At 40.7% G+C, this 20154-nt stretch overlaps 2 protein-coding genes across 2 annotated transcripts; one reads left to right on the top strand and one right to left on the bottom strand.

Moving 5' to 3' along the window:
• The first annotated feature begins 2553 nt into the window (after positions 1-2553).
• On the top strand, positions 2554-9781 carry LOC311268818 (protocadherin-10-like). The gene is made up of 4 exons (XM_084372695.1): positions 2554-5353; positions 7430-7491; positions 7594-7706; positions 8064-9781. Exons 1-4 carry the CDS (start codon positions 2825-2827, stop codon positions 8333-8335), a joined length of 2976 nt encoding a protein of 991 aa, XP_084228821.1. The 5' UTR covers positions 2554-2824; the 3' UTR covers positions 8336-9781.
• A 4462-nt stretch (positions 9782-14243) lies between these two features.
• LOC311268820 (uncharacterized protein) lies at positions 14244-18213 on the bottom strand. Its single transcript, XM_084372698.1, has 2 exons — positions 18051-18213; positions 14244-16576 (listed from the first exon to the last, which is right to left on the bottom strand). Exon 2 carries the CDS (start codon positions 16392-16394, stop codon positions 15153-15155), a length of 1242 nt encoding a protein of 413 aa, XP_084228824.1. The 5' UTR covers positions 16395-16576; positions 18051-18213; the 3' UTR covers positions 14244-15152.
• Between the last annotated feature and the right edge of the window lie 1941 nt (positions 18214-20154).

The following is a 20154-nucleotide window of genomic DNA, read 5'->3' as shown; positions in this document are numbered from 1 at the left end:
AAGGGTAGATACACATGAAAGTGTGAAGCTACTCAGACAGCAGAGGCACAATCTGAGTTTCACGTTGGTTATAACACCTATGAACGCGACATCGATATGACGATGAATATGAAAAAAAATGGCTCCATAATAATTTCTGTAAAAATGAAAAGAGGACAAAGAACTCTCATTCACTGATTTTCTTCTTCTCCGAGGTAAAAGAGAACATTTTTGTGCTACAACAAAGACTTTAATAATAAACACAATCAACCATGCGCATGAGGTAATATCCAAATGGATTTTTTGCAGACTATTGAATTGCTTAATTTATTAATGAAAATCTATGTTTACAAATGGGATACCCAAATTGGAGCCAAAATCCCTTTTCCTGGTAATGTTATTTGTTCTATTGAGTGCATTCGATAAAACATCACTTTCTTTCATACTCCAACACCAGAGCAGACTCTTGGGTCCGACCTCTCCCTGTACGCACAAGCTGCAGTTGCATTTGCATACTATGTGGCAAGACAAACAGGAGATTGGACGTTACAATTTCCCTCATAACCACAGCGGTCAATCATGTGAAAGGTCCTCGCTGTCAGTTTGCTGTTGGCTCTTCGTGCCAGGTGGTGCAGAGCATCTGCAGTGTTTCACAAAGAGGTTAAATTAGAATTCAAAAATAATTGGGTGAACTCGGAGCACGTTACATGACGGACATTTCTTCCATTTAGGCGGAATGCACCACGCAGTTTCCAGCTAAAACCGCTTAAGTGTTAAAAGCTGCAGAATATAGGCTAACCTATCCTAAGCCCACAGTTTTAAAGCTGGAAAGTAGTTAAAGACAAAGGGATTGATATTCTACTTTTGCCCTTGAGTGAGAGAAAGAGGGAGGGAGAGAGGGACAGTGTGTAAGTGTGTAAGTGTGCATATGTGTGTGTGTGTGTGTGTGTGCAAGAGAGGGAGGGACAGTGACAGACACATAATCTCTTTTGTATTTTTGATCCCTAAATGTGGTGGTTGTGTCCCCTTATCCCAGCTACTTAGTTTCTGCAGTGCGTAAGTGATGCCATGCACTTAGGGCTGTGAAAAGCAGGTCAGTATGACCACAGAGAGAAAACCACATGTGCATCACATGGATAGCCCTGGGATTATTCCTCACAAAATGTCTTAATTCCTCTGTTCACTAATGATCCAGGGAAAATGCCCTCTAATCTCCATTCCATTAATTAAAAAGAGCATGAGCCCATGGAAAACCTCACCATCTGCTGCAGTTTCATTCCTGCAGACAGATTGTGTTTTCAGCTTTTAACCAGGGGAACTGGGTTTTTTTTTTCTTTCTTTTTTTTTTTTTTCTCTTCAGAGCAAACGGGTGGAGTGTGCATTGAGGTGGATGGTAAACAGATACAACTGCTCTATTTGAGTATTAATGCACTGAAATATGCTGTTTTAAACAGGAGCGATCCCTGCCAGGGTACTGTGAGGAGTTTGAGCTGCTTCCTGAGGACAATTTTACAACTTAGAGACTTCAAATACTGTGCATTGATTCACCATAACATTCTTCTTTAGAGACTTCAAAGTCATTTTATAGTAGCTCGTTCTATAATACAGTGTCCGTCTTTTGATAAGAGTGCTGCAATACTGTCTCTGTGGAAGGATTGCTATCACTCTTTTTTCATTAGGTAAGGCTTTAAAGGAGCATTATGTAGTTTTGAAGAAGAAATTCAGATGTTTAATATTTACAATATTAATGAGGTAATAATGCAACCTCAGATATATTTATTTTTTCCATAGCTGAATAAACGAGCTGTTCTTAGAGGACAATAAAGTCCCCAGAACACTGTTTGAAGCTCGGAAGGTGGCAGGGTCCGCCATATATAAACAAAGTAAAATTAAATTGTGTTGTCCTTTGAGGTCAGTTTGTTTATTTTGTTTATTTCAGTCATGAAAACTAAGAGAGTTTGTTTATTAAGTTTGTTTGGGTGTAAAAAAATGGGTCAATGAAGATATTTCTCTTTTGATCAAAATGTCTTACACAAAATTACGTAGTGCTCCTTTAACACTGCTTTGAGTTGAAGCTTTCTCTCCTCTTTATCACAGATTTCATAAAGGTTTAACTGAAATCCTCACTTTAAAAAAAAACCCTATTTTCTCATTAATGTTTTTTTTCACATTTCCAGTTTATTATTTGAATTAGTAAATAAAAGTGTTTCTAATAGAATACTTTAACCTAAAAAAAGGACAATTACATATGTTTTACTATCACTATACTGTACTGCAATAATATTTTTTTTAAAAATCCATGAATCTAAAATTATAAGTAGCCTGATTCAGAGTTAAAAGTCTGCAGCTGCAACTTTTCTATTGGTTTTGTTCGTTTAAAGTAAATATGCTGCAGGAGGGTCGGTTTAGATCCGATTATGCTAAACTGTATCAGTTCAAAATGATGACACACTCTTATAAGGAACTGAATCAAGTGCGTTTGACCTGCGGTCACAGCCTGGAGACTGTGACATGAATTTGATCGGGCTAGTAGGCAGGAAAGATTATCCGAGCAGATGTCGTTTCCTCCCATATTGGAACAGTAGGGCCAATAATAAACACACACACACACACACACGCACACACGCACGCCCACGCACACTAATCTGAGATAGGCTAGTAGCCCTTGCACATCCCTGTCTCTCTCCTCTCTGTTCTCTCGGGCAGACAGTCGCTGTTCCAGTCCCACCAATGTCAAGTTTTTTCCACACTGTGTTTTGCACAATTCTGCCTTAACCATCCCGTATGAGTTCACTACAGACACAGTCCTCCTTGGTGTGAGTTGCGGCACAGCTTCAGCCTACAGATGGACACACAGGGGGCGAAGAAAAGACTGTATGGGAGATGGCATGTTGTGTGCCGTTTTGCGTTGTTCACTTGTTTCTTGGATGCAGTCTGCGGACAGATTCGCTACTCCATCCCTGAGGAACTGGAGCATGGAGCTTTTGTTGGCAACATTGCAGAGGACCTGGGTTTGGACCTGGACAAGCTCTCTGCGCGCAGATTCCGGATAGTCTCAGGCGCCAAGAAGCAGTATGTGGAGGTAAATTTAGAGAACGGAGTTTTGTTTGTCAACGAGAGAATTGATCGTGAGGAGCTGTGCGAGCAGAGTTTGTCCTGCTCTTTTCACCTGCAGGTGGTCATAGAAAACCCTCTGGAGCTGTACAGGGTGGAGATGGAAATTCTGGACGTGAACGACAACTCTCCGAGCTTCCCGTGGACCGAGTTTAACCTGGACATATCTGAGTCCGCTGCGCCTGGATCACGTTTCCCACTTGAGAGCGCACAGGACTTGGACGTCGGCTCCAACTCGCTCCGCACCTATTTGCTGAGCGTCAACGAGCATTTCCTTTTGGATATCCAGACGCGCAGTGATGGCAGTAAATTTGCAGAGCTGGTCCTGCAAAGCCCGCTGGACAGGGAGCAGCAAAGTGCACATCAAATGGTCCTGACGGCGGTGGACGGGGGCGCGCCGGAGAGATCCGGCACTGCGCAAATTGATATCACCGTTTTGGACGCGAATGACAACGCGCCCGTGTTTGATCAGTCGTTTTACAGAGTGAGGCTCGCCGAGAACGCACCCAAAGGCACAGTTGTCATAAAACTCAACGCGTCCGATTTAGACGAGGGTCCCAATGCTGATATCACTTATTCTTTCAGCGGCCACGCTCCCATCAAAGTGCGCCAGCTTTTCAGCGTGGACTCCCGCACGGGGGAAATCAAAGTCAAGGGAGTGATAGATTATGAAAAAGCCAGGATGCATGAAATATATGTTCAGGCTAAAGATAAAGGCCCCTCGGCGGTAGCAGTTCACTGTAAAGTGCTGGTGAACGTCCTGGATAAGAACGACAACCTGCCAGAGGTGATCCTGACTTCGGTGTCCACACCTGTGCAGGAGGACGCGCCCCCTGGGACGGTGATCGCCGTCATCAGCGTCATGGACAAAGACTCAGGTGAAAACGGGAACGTGGACTGTGAGATCCCGCATCAGGTCCCGTTTCAGCTGCACTCGTCCTTTAAGAACTACTACACGTTGGTAACCTGTGATTTTCTGGACAGAGAGGCGGTGGCAGAGTATAACATCACCCTGACCGCCCGAGATATGGGCTCCCCGCCTCTTTTCACGAGGAAAACTATTTTGGTTCAAGTGTCTGATGTGAATGACAACGCGCCCCACTTCAAGCAGCCATCCTACACTGTGTATCTGACCGAGAACAACGCGCCCGGAGCTTCCATTTGCTCTGTGACCGCACAGGATCCAGATTCGGGTCAGAACGCGTACCTGTCCTATTCTATACTGGAAGGGGACATACGGGGGATGCCCGTGTCCACGTACGTGTCCATAAACTCAGACAACGGGAACATTTACGCGCTGAGATCCTTCGATCACGAGCAGCTCAAAAACTTTCAGATCACAGTACAAGCTCAAGATGCCGGTTTTCCGCCTCTGAACAGCAACGTGTCAGTGAATATCTTTATTCTGGACCAAAACGACAATCCACCTGTGATCGTGTCACCGGTTCCGCAGAATGGAACAGCGCCCAGCGAGGCAGTGCCCAGATCTGCGGACGCCGGTCACCTTGTCACCAAAATCAACGCGGTGGACGCAGACGCGGGTCAAAACTCGCGTCTCTTTTATCAAATGCTCCAAGCGACGGACCCGAGCTTGTTCAGCGTCGCTCTGTACACAGGCGAAATCAGGACAATACGCCAGTTGGTGGAGAAGGACCCCACGAGGCACAGACTGGTCATTCTCGTGAAGGACAATGGTCAACCGCCGCTCTCGGCCACAGTTTCCATCATCCTGTCAGTGGTTGACAGCCTGCCAGATTCGCAGCCCGATTTGGGTGACCTGTCACTAAGCCCGCATCACAGCTCCAACCTCACCCTGTACTTAATCGTGTCTCTGGGCGCAATCTCCTTCACGTTCCTGGTGGCTATCATCGTCCTGGTTGCAGTGCGCAGGCTGAAGGGCAGAGCGTCCAACAGAGAGTCCAACTTCCCCCCCGCGAGCGGCTGCTGCGGCTGCTGCTCTCGCTCGGAGACGTCCACCACCACAGAGGTGTTCAAGAAGTCCAACCTGAATGTCCGGATGTCCTCGGGCGCGTCGGGCTGCGCGGAGTCCAACAGCAGCGGCGCGCTTCCTCAGGTGTACTGCTACAAAATGTGTCTGACACCGGAGTCGTCCAAAAGTGACTTCATGTTCCTGAAGCCGTGCAGTCCGGTGATGTCGGCTCAGCAGAATAACTCCAAGAGCACAGATTACCTGACTTCTGGCTGGAGCGCACTGGACCGGAATGACCTGACCAACAACAGAGCAGCGACCCCGAACGAGGTGACACACTGAGGGCCTGATTCTCTTATCAGCGCAGTTAGAGAGTTACATTTATCCTGAAACTACAACTAGTCCTGCTGTCTCACGTCAATTAGAAATGACATGAAGGTTGACCGCAGGGGCAAGTGTCACAATGCATTTGACACGCTAGGGGGCGCTCTAACACGACCTCCCACAGCATATTTACATTGTTAATTTATGTTTTAAAAACGGTGGTGAGTGTCGAGATGTTACACTGTAAAATGTTATTTTGATCAGATGTGTGAAGAATATAGATAGACATCATAGATACACTTACTACCTCAGATTAACCAAGTAAGGTAGACTCACATTTAAGTTGTGCGAGCTACAAAGTTTTAACAACTTAGAAGTAAAAGTCTACTTTACCAAGAAAAGTAACTTTACTTTAAGCAGATGACTAAGTAGATGATTTTTTTTTAAGAAAGTCACTGTCAGATTTTACAGTGTAGCCTACAGGAGGATATTACATTCTAAAAAATAGTCATGCCCTAAATGTTGACTACATTATTTCCATGTAAAGTGCCACATTTGATTCAAAGTTCTTCTATCATGTTTAGTTAATGTGAATAAATCCAATAAGTTATTCTGATTAGGTTAAATTAATGCCAACTCATACATAACCATATATGTCTATTATTATTCAATCATTACACATGCAGTGAAGGGGCTCCTCTACAGAAACATAATGTGTTTTAAAGGCATGATAGCATGATAGTAAAACTTTGCATTAGATTACATTAAACTTATATAACAGAATCAGATGGAAATTTCACATGCAGTCAAAATACTTAAAGGCGCTCTCTGTGTGCTGCCGGTTTGTTAATGTCAGCGGACTCCATTCAACTAACTTTAGCTACTGTTGCTCTCTGTTAGCGGAGTGGAGAGAGTGATATCCTTTGGACTGTCGCGCAAAATTTGACCAGCGCACCAATTCAACAACTTAAAGGAGCACTAGAAATTTTAATATTTGCAATATAAATGATCCATAACTGAATAAACAAGATGTTCTCTGAGGAACATTATGTCCCCAGAACACTGTTTGAAGCTAGAAAGGTGGCAGGGTCCGCCAAATATAAACAAAGTAAAACAGCATGAAATTGTGTTGTCCTTTAAGGTCAGTTTGTTTGTTCAGGCATGAAAATGAAGAGAGTTTGTCCACATAGTTTGTTTACGCAATAAATAATTAATTAAATAAATAATTAAATCACCAAAGACCTTCTCCTCTGATTAAAATGTCTTCCCCAAAACTACATAGTGCACCTTTACACAAATTGTCCACTGGCTTGAATAAGCAACTGATAGAGACGAGGAAAGTGTAATTATGTTACAATCTGCTCCCATATGGCCTGTTAAAAACTGTTTAATACATTTTAATTGTGTGCTTTTGCGTGTGTAAAGCTATACTTTAACCCTGGCTTCTTATCCACAGTATAAAAACAACACAAAAAAGTCAGACTATTTTTCAATTTCAGTGTTTTATGCAAATTATCCAATTGGAAAATATAGCCTCAACCCACCCACATGCTGTGACAACACACACCCTGCAGTCTGAGCAAGTTACCACAGTGTGTTAAGGTGTGTGACACAGAGGTGCACATTTTCATGACAAACCTGAAGTTGTCTCTTGATCTTGCAGCTTTATTTATTACAGCATCAGTATCATTAACAATAAACCTCACAATGGTCACATAAGCAGATTAGCTAGTCACTAATTGAGCTTTTCCGTCATTATGGTGTGCCATTAGAGAGTCTGTTATGTAATTTGTCCATTTCCGAAATGTGAACGGCAATGAAGTCCATTTTTTTAACGGTCTGGTAAAAACTTAATAGGCTTCTTAAGTTTGCAGCTGTCGCACTAAAACTTGACATTGTTGAATTGTCCTTCTATGGACTTTATTAAGTGTTAGTTTTCAACGTGAACAACAGACACAAAGACGTGCCTGTCATCTGACTATACAGTATCTCCCATATCTAATGTCATTACACACCCATGACTCAGCTAGAGATGAATCCAGCTGGTCAAAACTTTTTTTTTTTTATGTTTTAACTTTACAGCTTAAGTATTTAAACAAGGACTGGACCTGGACAAAGAACCAACGCAACTCAGCATACAAGAGGTGAGTACATCGTTGAGCCGATACACACACAAACAAGTAATATCCACACATAAACAAGTAAAAACCAAAACATACAATTGTCCTGTCCGTTTTTCTCCTCAGGTATAGTTCAGGAAATATGGAGGGCACTCTTTCTCGCCAACAAAAATACGACGCCGGTGGGTTTTCCTGCTCTGTAGCTCCACAGTACTGGACCTGGGGAAATCACATGAAGGGTAGGTGGCAAACTGTGCAATTTGAGCTCATTATTTTTGCACATGAAAGTAGGTGGTGGTGTGGGGGTTCTCCATTTGTCTGTGTCTAAGGATTTAGTCTGAAATGTAAAATGGTAAACTGAAAAGCAGATAATACCAGCAGGCCCCAAAACTGGGTAGGAGGGAGGATTTTAATGCAACAACACGAGGATTACTAAAAGTCCCCGGAAGAAGTGTTTTTTTTAGGAGTATAGGCTGAAATTAAGAAGATGCCTTTAAAGCCACCTTATTCAGATCAAGTATACTGTATGTAAATATGGGCTCTTAGCTGAAATAATCTTCCGATACAAACTGTAATTTATGCGCATTTCTTTGCAGAATGCAAGATGTCTCTTCAAGAGGGAGCGGGTCCTAACTACTCATGGGCTCCAAAGTACACTCAGCCTCAGTCGGAGCCACCTGACTACCAGCACAATGTATACATACCCGGCACCACGTCCGACTACAGCACTCTGAAGCTGGCACCCAGAGGAGAGCTGGATATGTACAACACATTCTCCACTTTTGGAAAGAAAAAGAGATTCATCTCACACTACGAACAGTCTTTTGACAGAGACGATGGTCTCATAAGCAATCCCATCTTCAATTGACACAACAAAACATGCTGTATATTCTGTGTATTATGTATATGTCACGAAGTAGTTACATTTATAACTATAAATTGCTTCTCCAGTGAAAGTGTTGCTGTTGGAGGCTGACAGACTCCTTTTTACAGTGGAAATTAAAGATGCAATATGTAAGAATTGACCACCTGTCAAAATTTGTAATAAAAAAAAAACAAAAAACAGGGGGCAACATATCACGATGGTAACCACTAACTGTTGCTATCTGTAGCTGCTGTTAGCTAGTTAGCACGGTTAGCCATTCATCTAGCAGTCTGAACTGGAAGCCCTGTGCACCAGGGTGGTGTTGCTGTTCACACTGCTAGCACAGGAGCTTTGCTTTGCTAACTGGTTAGCATGCTAACTTCATTAGATATCCCTGCAACACAAAACATACACACGATAACTTCACATTCACAGTCACATTTTGAATGTTTTCAACTAAAATCATTACATATTGCACCTTTAATACCACTCCCTACCATGAATATATTTTTATTTTTGTAAATACTGAAATAAAGTATAAATAAAGTCTATTTTGAGCCATAGTGGGATCTCCAGGTAGCAGACACAGACTTTTCTAACATGGGTCTATTTTACGGGCAGTAAACTGGAGCACAAGAAAAAAGACTTTTCATGTCCAGCAGCACTGAGCTCAGCTAAATGTGATCTGATCTGGAGGCTCCTGTCCCTCAGTAAGGTCATATTGAATGTCTAACTCCAGAAAAGGTTCATGATTTCTGCATCTTACAGTCTGTTACATAAGGTTTGTCCTTGTGCCAGTCACTTTTATGTAGATACACCTTTTTGTCTCACAGGGTCAACTGTGCTTGCAAGAAACGTGAAACCCTCAAAGCAGAGGTTTTAACCTAAAACTAACACATGTAATATATGTTTGAAGATGAACATTAACTGTTAGACTCAACAGCAAGAAGAATCTTTGTGGGTATTATTTTTCACAAATGTTATACATCTTGGTTGGATAATAAAGCTGTGCTACAGTTACAGTTGTCTAATATGTTCAGCTTTGATCATCCAATCATTCTTGTTGCATTTAGTGACATCATTTGTTCACAAGTCTATTAAGTGTGACAGCAGCCCAGGCACAATGCACAAGCAATGCTAACAAATGGTAGAGGTAATACAATAGAAACAGCACAGGCGGATGAGAGACTGAATAGCAAACGCGCTGATTTCAGAAATGTGACACTGAAATGATGAGAGTAATAATGCAACAGCTTTGTTTCTGTTCATTGGGCTTGTGCAGGACATCACATTGTTGACACCTAGAAGGGCAATAACAAGGTGTAACTGGTTAAATGCATTCCAGATTTGTATTTATCATCGGGTGCGATTTGTATATCTGCAGATGATTTCACAGTTATGCTTATTATGATCTGTGTATAGTCTATGTACAGTGACGCAACACCAATAAATCTGTCTTCTCTTCAACTCTATATAGTTGTTTGTTTGTTTTTTACAAAACAGCCACACACTAGATAACACTCCCATGAGCATTTAATACCTCCACATGAAACGTTTCAAGCTTCTTCAGACATTAAACAAGTACAGAGACACACCTTACAAGTACCGGTGTTAAGGGCTCACCTGACAGGCCATGTTCAAGAGCAGACTTCACAAAGTGCTTCACGAAAAACAGAAGCGAAAGAGGCAGAGCAACAGACAATAGACGCAAACAACCCGCTAAAACATGAGGCAAAACAACAATAAAGAAAACCAATTAAGCAAAAACAAGTCTAAACAAATGGGTCTTTTGGTGGATTTTGGTGGTTGCCAAGACAGGTGAAAAAATGAGTTATAATAACACATAAACATAGCAAAATGGACCTACTTTTAGCAATATTTCTCAGCTCGTGGAAACAGGAACGAACCACACAATATACATGCTGATCAAGATTCACGGCCTGACCCATAAAAACACCTAGATTACAGAGGGTAGGTTTTAACTTTCTTTTAACTAGGATTTTAAAATAGCTTATTATCTTCCCGAGAGGAAGCAATACAAAGCAAACAACAATGGGCCCAGGACAGAACCTGAGGGAACCCCACAGAACAAAGACTAATGAGGCCAATTATCAACTGGCTGGTATGAGAAGAACCAAGTCAAGTCTCATCAGTTTTATTTATATAGTGGCAATTCACAACAAAAGTTATCACATGACTCTTTCCAATCGGGTCAGGTCTAGACCATACTCTTTAATTAATTAATTTACTGAGACCCAACTTTCCCCCATGAGCAAGCACCTATATAAAGCCAAATCAGAGATACCCACCAACTGCCTAAGCCTAAATAATTCATATTTACAATATTATATGAACAGTCTAAATATACCATAACAAGATCATCAGGTAAGAACCACTAAAAAAACATCATATATACAGATGATTATGCTAACGGAGGTCATTGTACACATGATAGTAAAGTATATTTGTAAGGCATAGTATTTAATGTATTTTGTTGTATTGTCGGGTGTCTGAAACATTTTTTGGTTTGAGCATGAAACATCACAAAGTAGCTACTGAATGTCCCTGGGAGGGTTATCTAGTGTGCAGACTGTCTTTGTAATTTTCTTTTTTGCTCCTGTCCTTTCATTGCACTGAAATAATTATTCACCATGAATAAACAATGCTGGAGTTTAATGTTCTCTACCATCAAAAGCTGACATTGAGGACTTTTTTTTTAAATATCAGAGCACATGGTGAATGACAGTGTGGATTACAATTTGATGGTTTTGTGCAGACTTTTAAAATCAATCTGCAAACTCATGGCATTGAAAGTGCTGAATAAAATGTAGCTGGAGCACAATTACCGAACAGGCTTTGAAAGTTTCTCTCAGAAAACAAGGTGGAGGCAGAACTGGCAAGGCCGCCGCTCATCTCGTTGGCCCTGGCCTTGCATGCTGCCTTTTAAAGAGAGCTTGAGATTCGTCTGCACAATTTCAAACACTTTTATCCAGTTCCTTTCCATGACGGAATCAAGCGCAGTAATTTCAGGCACCCTGCTGAGTCTACCATTTGAGGGCAAGAACCCAGTCTTGGTCATGGGGATCCTCACATGTTATCCTCACATGGACACCTGACCTGTGTACATGGAGCCTTTGGAAGAAGAAGCTGTTATTATTGTTGGTGTGTTGTGACTCATGGCCCCGAGTGTCATTTAACCTTTACTCTTGACATTCTGGTCAGTAAACTTCAGGGCTTCAACTACGACTCCGGAGATAATCCTCGAGATCCATCGCCTCTAACTGAGCTATCGCAGACCAACGGGTTAATCTTGGGCTTGGGCCTGACTGCCTCAGTGAACAGCTTCACGTTCAAAAAGCTGAGTGCCCAGGGCCAGTTTTAGATTTATTTTGAGCTCTCTGCAGATCGAGGCAGAAGGATGAAACCTTTGAGGAAAAAAAATATGAATATATCTCCCTGTCATTTAGAGACTACCAGGAATTTAAAATACAAATCCAGATAGGCCCACAGCTACACCCTGCCAATGATTACAGATAATCAAGCCAAGATTTATTTTTGACTGTATCACAACCAGTACCAGAAACAGCCAGGCTTAGCAGTCATGATATGTCCCATGTGCTATAAGCAGAGACAGATAGCATATGTCTAGCCTCTGTGCCAGAGCCCAATCTGTGTTGCCGTATTTCTCTTTATTTCCCTCTTATCTCACCCACCAATCCAAAGCTTCCTCAACTCTGGTGAGAAGAGGAGCTACCCCATTTCCTCCACTAGAGGGCACTTTTTCCTCACAGATACCTCATCTGAAGAAACTAACCACACTGTACCTACTGTATGTGTGTGATTTGTATGCAACATTTTTTTCCATATACTCATAATAATAATGTGCCTAAAGCAGTTACTTTAAGTCATTTAATAACATGTAAATGTTCAATCAAATTTTATAATATAAGTTCAATGTAAAGTTACACTTTGCATGCAAAATCATGTTGAGACAATGTGAAAAAAATGAACCTACTTAGTCTGTCGTAGTAGGTTCTAGTAGTAGAAATCGTATGTATTTACTCTGTTATTACATATTAGGTTAAGGGGGAAATTTCTACATGAACATAATGTGTTTATTCAGGTGTTATAGCTATATAGTTATGCATTTCAAATAGGTAATTCTGTCTAATAAAACACACATCACATCATTTAATTTATACACCTTAACGCAACATGATAGGAAAACTGCAATAAATATGAACCTTTACATTGAACTTATATATGTCATATATAACTTATAATGTCATTCAAATAATAAAAAATGATAAATTAAAGTAAATGTTTTAGACAAATTATTTTTTGAGTGTATTACTAAAAATGTACTGTACTTGAATACTCTGTACTTAATAAATTCTTTGTCAAATATAATTCATTTAATAATATGCATGCACGTAAAGTTTTCAGATAAATTTACATTTAAATGTAAAACTCACAAGAAAAACAACAAGGCACTCTCTTTTAAACCGTTAAAATGCCTTTATTGTCAGAGCATGATCATGTTAGACCTTTTTTAAGGGGTAACATTACCATGCCATTTTAATGTTACTCCTTAAACAAGGTCTAACATGACCATACTCTGACAATAAAGGCATTTTAACAGTTTAAAAGAGAGTGCCTTGGTGTTTTCCTGTGATTTTTACATCTCCTTGCAAAGTGCATCTCTAACAAACTCAATTTGAGTCCAGGAAGCGCCACTACCCTTACATTTCTTTCTTGATAGAAACACATTTGAAAAACGTTTGAGAAAAAGGTTCTGAATATGACTTCTATATCACTTATCCTGTCAAAACTGCTGCATACAGTCAAATGGTCCATACATTAAAGGCGAAGCCGTGTTAACTCGCTATTTTCATGTCTCAGGTTAGCCTGGAGCTCTAACTCATACTCTTTCTCCTCCTCTACACACTGTTATATAGTGCAGCAGGAGGTGGGCAGGAGGCAGGATGCTTTTATATACAGCGTGTACCACCTAGTACAGCCCTGACTCTTATATCTCTTGTTCAATCATCAACTGGGTGCACACAGTCCCTGGAAAGATGACACTACTAGATTATATAAGCTATAATATGATATATAATTTAGCATTCATTGCATGTAGTTTAGAGAATATTATGGATTCCAACACTGTCAGAAGGGAATGACTGAGAGAAAAAGGTGCAATTGCAAATCTGTCTGTTACTTCAGCACCATGGACAGCACCACAGATGTATCGACACACAGCTCAGTTGGACTGCTGATATTTCAGAGCCAGAGTAGGGGCCATAGATTCTAACGCCTATGCCTCACCACCCTCTCTGCTGCTGGATTAAGGGTGGCCATGGCATCTTAACAAGGAGGACAGCATCCTCCCTCAACCCCCTAAAATCGCCCACTGTTGGTCATCAGTTCTTCACCATGTAATGTTTTCCATGTGATCATTGAGATGCTTTAGGGGTCTTGCTGTGTGAGTTCAGGGAGGTGATGAAAGCCATGGTTAGGTGTTATTGCCTTGTGTTGTTAAGGCTATCTGCTATTACTGTATATCTCTTTCTCTTCAGTTAGGGTTTTTCAATGCTGTAGGCATTCACACTATTGTTCTTCTGGAATGTATTAAAATAAGTTATTATTCTTCTTCTGTACGTCTTTTGTATGGCTTCTCCTCCTACAAATTTTAAGCCACAGAAACCATTCAACTATCTAAATGTTCAGCTCTTTAAGGATAATACTTCTTGTACTTTTGGCTATTCTATCTATAATACTTTAGGAAATATTCAGCTTTTTCTGCAAAAGTTTGCCTGATTCCCAACATTTCTTCACATGATGGAATAAATGTCAGTGAGTTTGTGTGGTCTAAGTGTGTATTGCATTACTCAAAAACAGGAAAATCAGGTGAAGTTGAATATCAAATATATTATTAAAATGAAATAGTCAAAGACATGGTAGCATCTAGGTAAAAGTGCAAAATTTGTCAAACACAAATGCACATTTACATATATACATGGTGTATAAACAGTTTTGAGTTTTGGATTCCAGCCTTTATCATCCCAGTCAGTCAGGTCACACTGAGAGCTGTGGTTTCACAAAGGTAGTGCGGTTCACCAGCACAAATTATGTCATCCCTGGAGTTTAACCAACCCAGCTTCTCAGTGCTTGTTGGTGGGACAATTGCAACACAGTCCTGTCCCGCTTGGCTGTTGTCCCAGGAGGCCATGGCATTGTTTGGCTCACGACTCCTCCAATAAGTCACTTCTGGATGGATTCTTTGGCCAGTGACCCAGAAGTAGTCGCTCTCCATCGCCATGTCCTTCAACCCGATCCACGCTGAATGGAACCCCTCTTCAGGGTGCTGCTGTACAAACTGAAAAGTCATGTTGGTCAAGAATGCCTGGTCTTCAGGATTCAGAACCACAGCCATGTCAGCCCCCATGTCGAGAGACTCCCTAAGAGCCTTTTCCCACTTCTTTGAGTCTTTGGACAGGAAGAAGCAGCGTGAAGCGTGCTCGACCCAGTCGGGCAGGCAGTGTGAACGCTGTAGTGTGTTCCTGTCGCAGAATCTCCAGAGGAAGGACATCTTGCTGGAGAACAGGATTGAGTGCTGCCGTTTATTTAATTCTTCCAGCTGCATGGTGGTTTGCCGTTCAATATCTAACAGCTGGCGCCAACGTTTGCTCTCTGCAGACGCCAGGCTGATGATGCGCCGTGATGCATTCAGATGTAGGTGCAGTTGTCTGTTCTCTGCTTCTACATGGTAGCAGCTTTCCATTGAATGTAGAAACATGACCAACTCTTTCTTCTCCTCTTACACCTGGGTTTTTTCACGCAATGTGTTCTTTAGGAGCAGGCTCGGCTGTGTCTTGTCAGCAGACAACGAGGTGAAGTTGTTAAGTGCCGAATTTAGACACATGCTAAGGTCTTTGTTCTCCACTTCAAGCTTTCTGTTCCCTTGCGACGTGTTCTCCAAGAGCAGGCTCAGCTCTGTCTTTTCAGCAGACAACGAGCTGAAGTTGTTCAGTGCCGAATTTAGAGATGTGGTAAGCGCTCTGTTCTCCACTTCCAGGTGTGTCTTCTCTTGCAATGTGTCCTTTAAGAGCAGGCTCAGCTCCGTCTTTTCTTGCAATGTGTTCTTCAGGTCCAGGCTCAGCTGAGCGTTTTCTTGCGATGTGTCCTTCAGGAGCAGGCCCAGCTTGGTCTTTTCAGCAGACAACATGGTGAAATTGTTCACTGTTGAATTGAGAAACATGTTCAGTTCTCTGTTCTCCTCTTCCAACTGTGTGTTGTCTTGCAATGTGTTCTCCAAGATCAGGCTCAGCTGTGTCTTTTCAGCAGACAGCAAACTGAAGTTGTTCAGTGCCGAATTTAGACACATGTGAAGCTCTTTGTGCGTCGCTTCCAGCTGTCTCTTCTCTTGCGATGTGTTCTCTAAGAGCAGGCTCAGCTCTTTCTTTTCTTGCGATGTGTCCTTCAGGAGCAGGCCCAGCTTGGTCTTTTCTGCAGATAACAGGGTGAAGTTGTTTAGTGCCAAATTTAGAGTCTTGGTAAGCTCTTTGTTGTCCACTTCCAGCTGTCTCCTCTGTTGGGACATGTTTTTCAGGCGCAGGTTCAGCTCGGTCTTCTCTTGCAATGCGTTCTTCAGGAGCAGACTCAGCTTAGTTTTTTCGTCAGATAACAAAGTGGAGTTGTTCATTGTTGAATTGAAAAACATGTTCAGCTCTCTGTTCTCCTCTTCCAACTGTGTCTTGTCTTGCAATGTGTCCTTCAAGAGCAGGCTCAGCTCTGTCTTTTCCTGCAATGTGTTCTTCAGGTCCAGGCTCAGCTGAGCATTTTCTTGCGGTATGTTCTTCAGGAGCAAGATCAGCTTGGTCTTTTCAGCAGACAACGAGGTGAAGTTGTACAGCATTGCGTCAATGAGCAGTGTCACATGGCCACACTCGCTGGAGTTTCGATGAGTAGAGTTCAGGAGTTGCTTCAGGTGGCTGTTCTTTATTTGAAGCTCCTCTGCCATGTGCTGTAACTCAGCTGTCAGACTTTGCTGTTTATACATCTGAATGAAGAGGTTGGGGAGTCACAACACAGAGGAGCATCGTCAGAACCCCAGTCAAAATGGCATGCCAGCTGGATCGCAGTCTCTTCATGCAGTTGTTTTGTGTGTCTTCTTGGTCATTTTGATGTACAGCTTCTGAGGCACTTCTTTCTGGTTCCTCATACTGATTTTCACCTGCAAAACTATGAGGAAAAAAAAGGCTTATGCTTAATATATTCCCCTCACAAACACAAAAAGTGCATCTGTTGTTTACAGTTGGAAATAAATTAGATGTTAGCTTTAACAGGGTAGTAATACCTGTGTACAATTTTGAATAGAAACTCTCTCTCTCTCAGATCTTTACTCGCTAACCTAACTCTACATGACACACTCATGTAGTTGGTCAATATTATCGCCCAAAATTCACGTCTGGATTTTTTCTTCCTCCAGCTACATTTTTAAATCAGAAACAATATCTATGAATTGTATAAACGTTTCTGATTACATTACTTCAAGTGGATATAATCTGGGTCAGTCATGTCTTGTCTGTAGAAGAAGAAGAAAGGGGATCAAGAAATGTTACTTTAAATCATACTGTCAGGTAAATGCCACATTTCAGTATCAAATTGGTCTATAAATTCAAAAATGATTTGACATGCAATGTTGATGTCCAAAGCCAAAAAAAACATGTTAATTTTAAAAAATACAATAATTTCACCTGCCAATATACAGCTTTTTTGCTTTAACTCATAATTCTGGAGTAAATACTGATTGCACAGTGTAATGGCTGTAGAAAAAATGTATCCACATATAGATTGGTTATCTATAAACCTCGCTTTTCGGTCTGCCACTGGGCTGGATTTTTCGTTATTGATTGTTAGTCCGATTGAGCCATCAGGCGAGCCACATGTGACACATTCATCACCAAGTTGTTGCATATTTTAATTTGATTGGACTGCATTTTACTGTCAGATTTCAGGTGCAACAAGGGCCTACAAACAAAATTAGTTAAAAACAGTAGTTTTTTTCCCCCTTTAAATTTAATGGAAATAAATCTAATTTAATACATGTAATACAAGAAGCACAAACATGTTCCAGACAGTTTTTTTTCGCTATAATGCCTGCAGTACTTTACCGTATAGAAAAACAAATGATTATACAATTAAATACATAGTAAAAATATAGCAAATTAAATTTACAACAAAAAATGTAATAGAAATGTAAAGATAAACAAAGAATAACAACAACAAAAACTTTTGGGGTCTGCTAAACAACTGCAGTAAATATGAAATGTCTAAACAATCTAATACTTGTAGCCAATTTATGATTTTTGAGTTTGAAGTTTTAAATAATAATATATATATAATATTAAGCAACTTAATCCTGCATGTTTCATCCGACCAGAAACTGGGTTTGTTAATAATGAGTAGCCTAACATATCAATCTTTGAGACTACTTTTCAAAAATATCTTTAATTCAAACTTTTCACCCCTCACAATCACAAAAACTACATCTGTTGTTTACAGTTGGGAAGACATTACAGATACAATTTAGCATAGAACCCCTCTCTTACATCTCTATCCAGTGGTCACATAGCAGATTTGTTTTGTTCCTACAGCCACATTAATAAATCAAAAACATAAATATTAATGGTGTAAACACTCATGATGACATTACCTCACTTGGATATCTTCTGTGACGCCCATGTCTTGTCTGTTTCAGTGCTTTTCGTCAGGAGTTTTTGTTTATCATTAAGTAAGTACAAGTAGTATAAGTTGAACGAGCAGATATTTGCATGTGTGTTTTTGAAGTATCAAATGATTCACATGAAAACCGATGATGAACCCCCAAGTTGCCATAGCAACCTTGAATGCCTTGGACTCGCGAGATCACGTTGCTCATGTCACGCGAGATTTGGGGTTAATCACGTCCATGAGATTATTAAGCTAGCTACAGGGTTTTCTTTTCGTTTTCAGTTGTATTAAAAGGGGAAACGTGGAAATATCAACAGCATCTGTGACAATTTCTCACTAAAGAGTAGACGTCACTGTCAGGTGCTTGTTTATCGGGTTGTGAGCTGTGTAGCTAGCCATTAGCCATTAGCAGCGGTGTACTCAAAATGAGTTAGGGATGTTGGGATGTGGGTGCATACATGCGTGTGCATGGATATTCGCTAAAAGTCAAATGACACTGGCATTAGTTTTGAGGACAACAAAATAACCACAGAACACAAAATAAGGTAAACTGCGTTGCGTATCTGCTCCCTCGCAGCTCCGGCAGTCCGGAGCCTTCCGGAACTAGACTGATCCAATCATGTTGCTCCTCTGTTCTGATTGGTGGACTGATGTTAAGCTCTTTCTAGTGAGTTTAACTGTTAATAAAGTCAAACCTTGATCTGATTCAGATCACATTTACATTTCAGTCGTTACTTCATCCATCTCTTTCTTTTTCTCTTCATCTCTTTCCCTCTCCCTTTATTACACACACACACACACACACACACACACACACACACACACACTACTACTACTCCTACTAGTAGTACTTCTACTAACACTACTACTTTACAACTACTTTACAACTACTTCTACTAGTACTACCTAGTACCACTACTACCACTGCTACTTGTACTACTACTACTACTACTTGTACTACTTCTTGTACTACTGTTTCTTCTACTACTTATTCTACGACTACTACTTCTCCTAATCCTACTACTTGTACTACTTCTCTTACAACTACTTCTACTAGGCTACTAGTACTTGTAATACTACTACATGAACGTTTTTCAACAGTGTAGTGCAATGCATTATAGTTTTATGTATTTCAGGCAATTATTTTCCAGTATATTCAGGAGTTTTTTTTCGAAATCACTTCAGCTGTCAGCATTCACACTGTATTTTCGCAGGAAATACACATTTTCTAGTTTTGTCTACATTTGTAGTTTTTAAATCACATTAATTTGGCTGACAGCTTCTTCCAAAACAACTTTGGGCCTGACATCATGTCAAAACATGTATGTATAGAAAACTCAGTACTTTCTATAGGGTAGAAAATTTCAGGGCTTTAAAATTTTCATAAACATACCACTGAGCTATACTTTCATAGTTATAATGCAGTATTGTTAAAATAATCCTTTGAATGCATAAAGCATAAGAAAAAAATAATGTCTCCTGTAATTCTGTAATATGTCACTGGATGGAGCTAAAGGAGAATGAATTTTGAGGACCATCCTCATCTTATGCCCATCCAGACAGTATAACCAAACACATGCTTCTGCCCATGCACAGTGCAAAGCTTTAGTGTTGCTAAAGACACTGCTGGGAATACATTAAGTTGCTTTTAAAAACTCTCTTTGTTTGATGAGGTTGGAGTAAATGAGTGAGGAATAGCCTACAAGGCAGAGATGAGATACGCGAGAACAACTTTAAATGTATGCTTCATCTCCCAATACAAGAACACATTTGAAATATGTACTACCCACAAACTATTCTCAGTTATATCACCATCAGCCATATGGCAGGACTCTCATGCAGTGTCACAAGAATGCACTATAATAACCACCCAAGGGACAGACATATATATGAATGAGACAACATACCCACAAACATAATATTCTTTTATCATTTCCTTCCTCTTTGGTAATATTTTTATTATAACCTTCAAAGCAGATCCTGGGTTGTTTGCAGAATTCAGCAATTCAAATATAAAATAGCAGCCTATCATTGTTATGTACCTCCTGTCAGGTAGAATTTATGAATCTTTACAACTTTTTTTTTGA

The sequence above is a fragment of the Pagrus pagrus genome (genome assembly GCF_965226575.1).
Source record: "Pagrus pagrus genome assembly, chromosome: 14".
Lineage (NCBI taxonomy): Eukaryota > Metazoa > Chordata > Actinopteri > Spariformes > Sparidae > Pagrus > Pagrus pagrus.
The sequence above is the reverse complement of the archived record's forward strand: the minus strand, read 5'-3'. Positions and strand labels throughout refer to the sequence as shown.

What these genes read in the sequence shown, in the direction of transcription:
- LOC311268818 (XM_084372695.1), top strand. Translation starts at nt 2,825, where the DNA reads ATGGACACACAGGGGGCGAAGAAAAGACTGTATGGGAGATGGCATGTT. An exon ending in CGCAACTCAGCATACAAGAG is followed by an intron (nt 7,492 to 7,593) that starts GTGAGTACATCG and finishes TTTTCTCCTCAG; the next exon opens with GTATAGTTCAGGAAATATGG. An exon ending in CTGGGGAAATCACATGAAGG is followed by an intron (nt 7,707 to 8,063) that starts GTAGGTGGCAAA and finishes ATTTCTTTGCAG; the next exon opens with AATGCAAGATGTCTCTTCAA.
- LOC311268820 (XM_084372698.1), bottom strand. Translation starts at nt 16,394, where the DNA reads ATGTATAAACAGCAAAGTCTGACAGCTGAGTTACAGCACATGGCAGAG.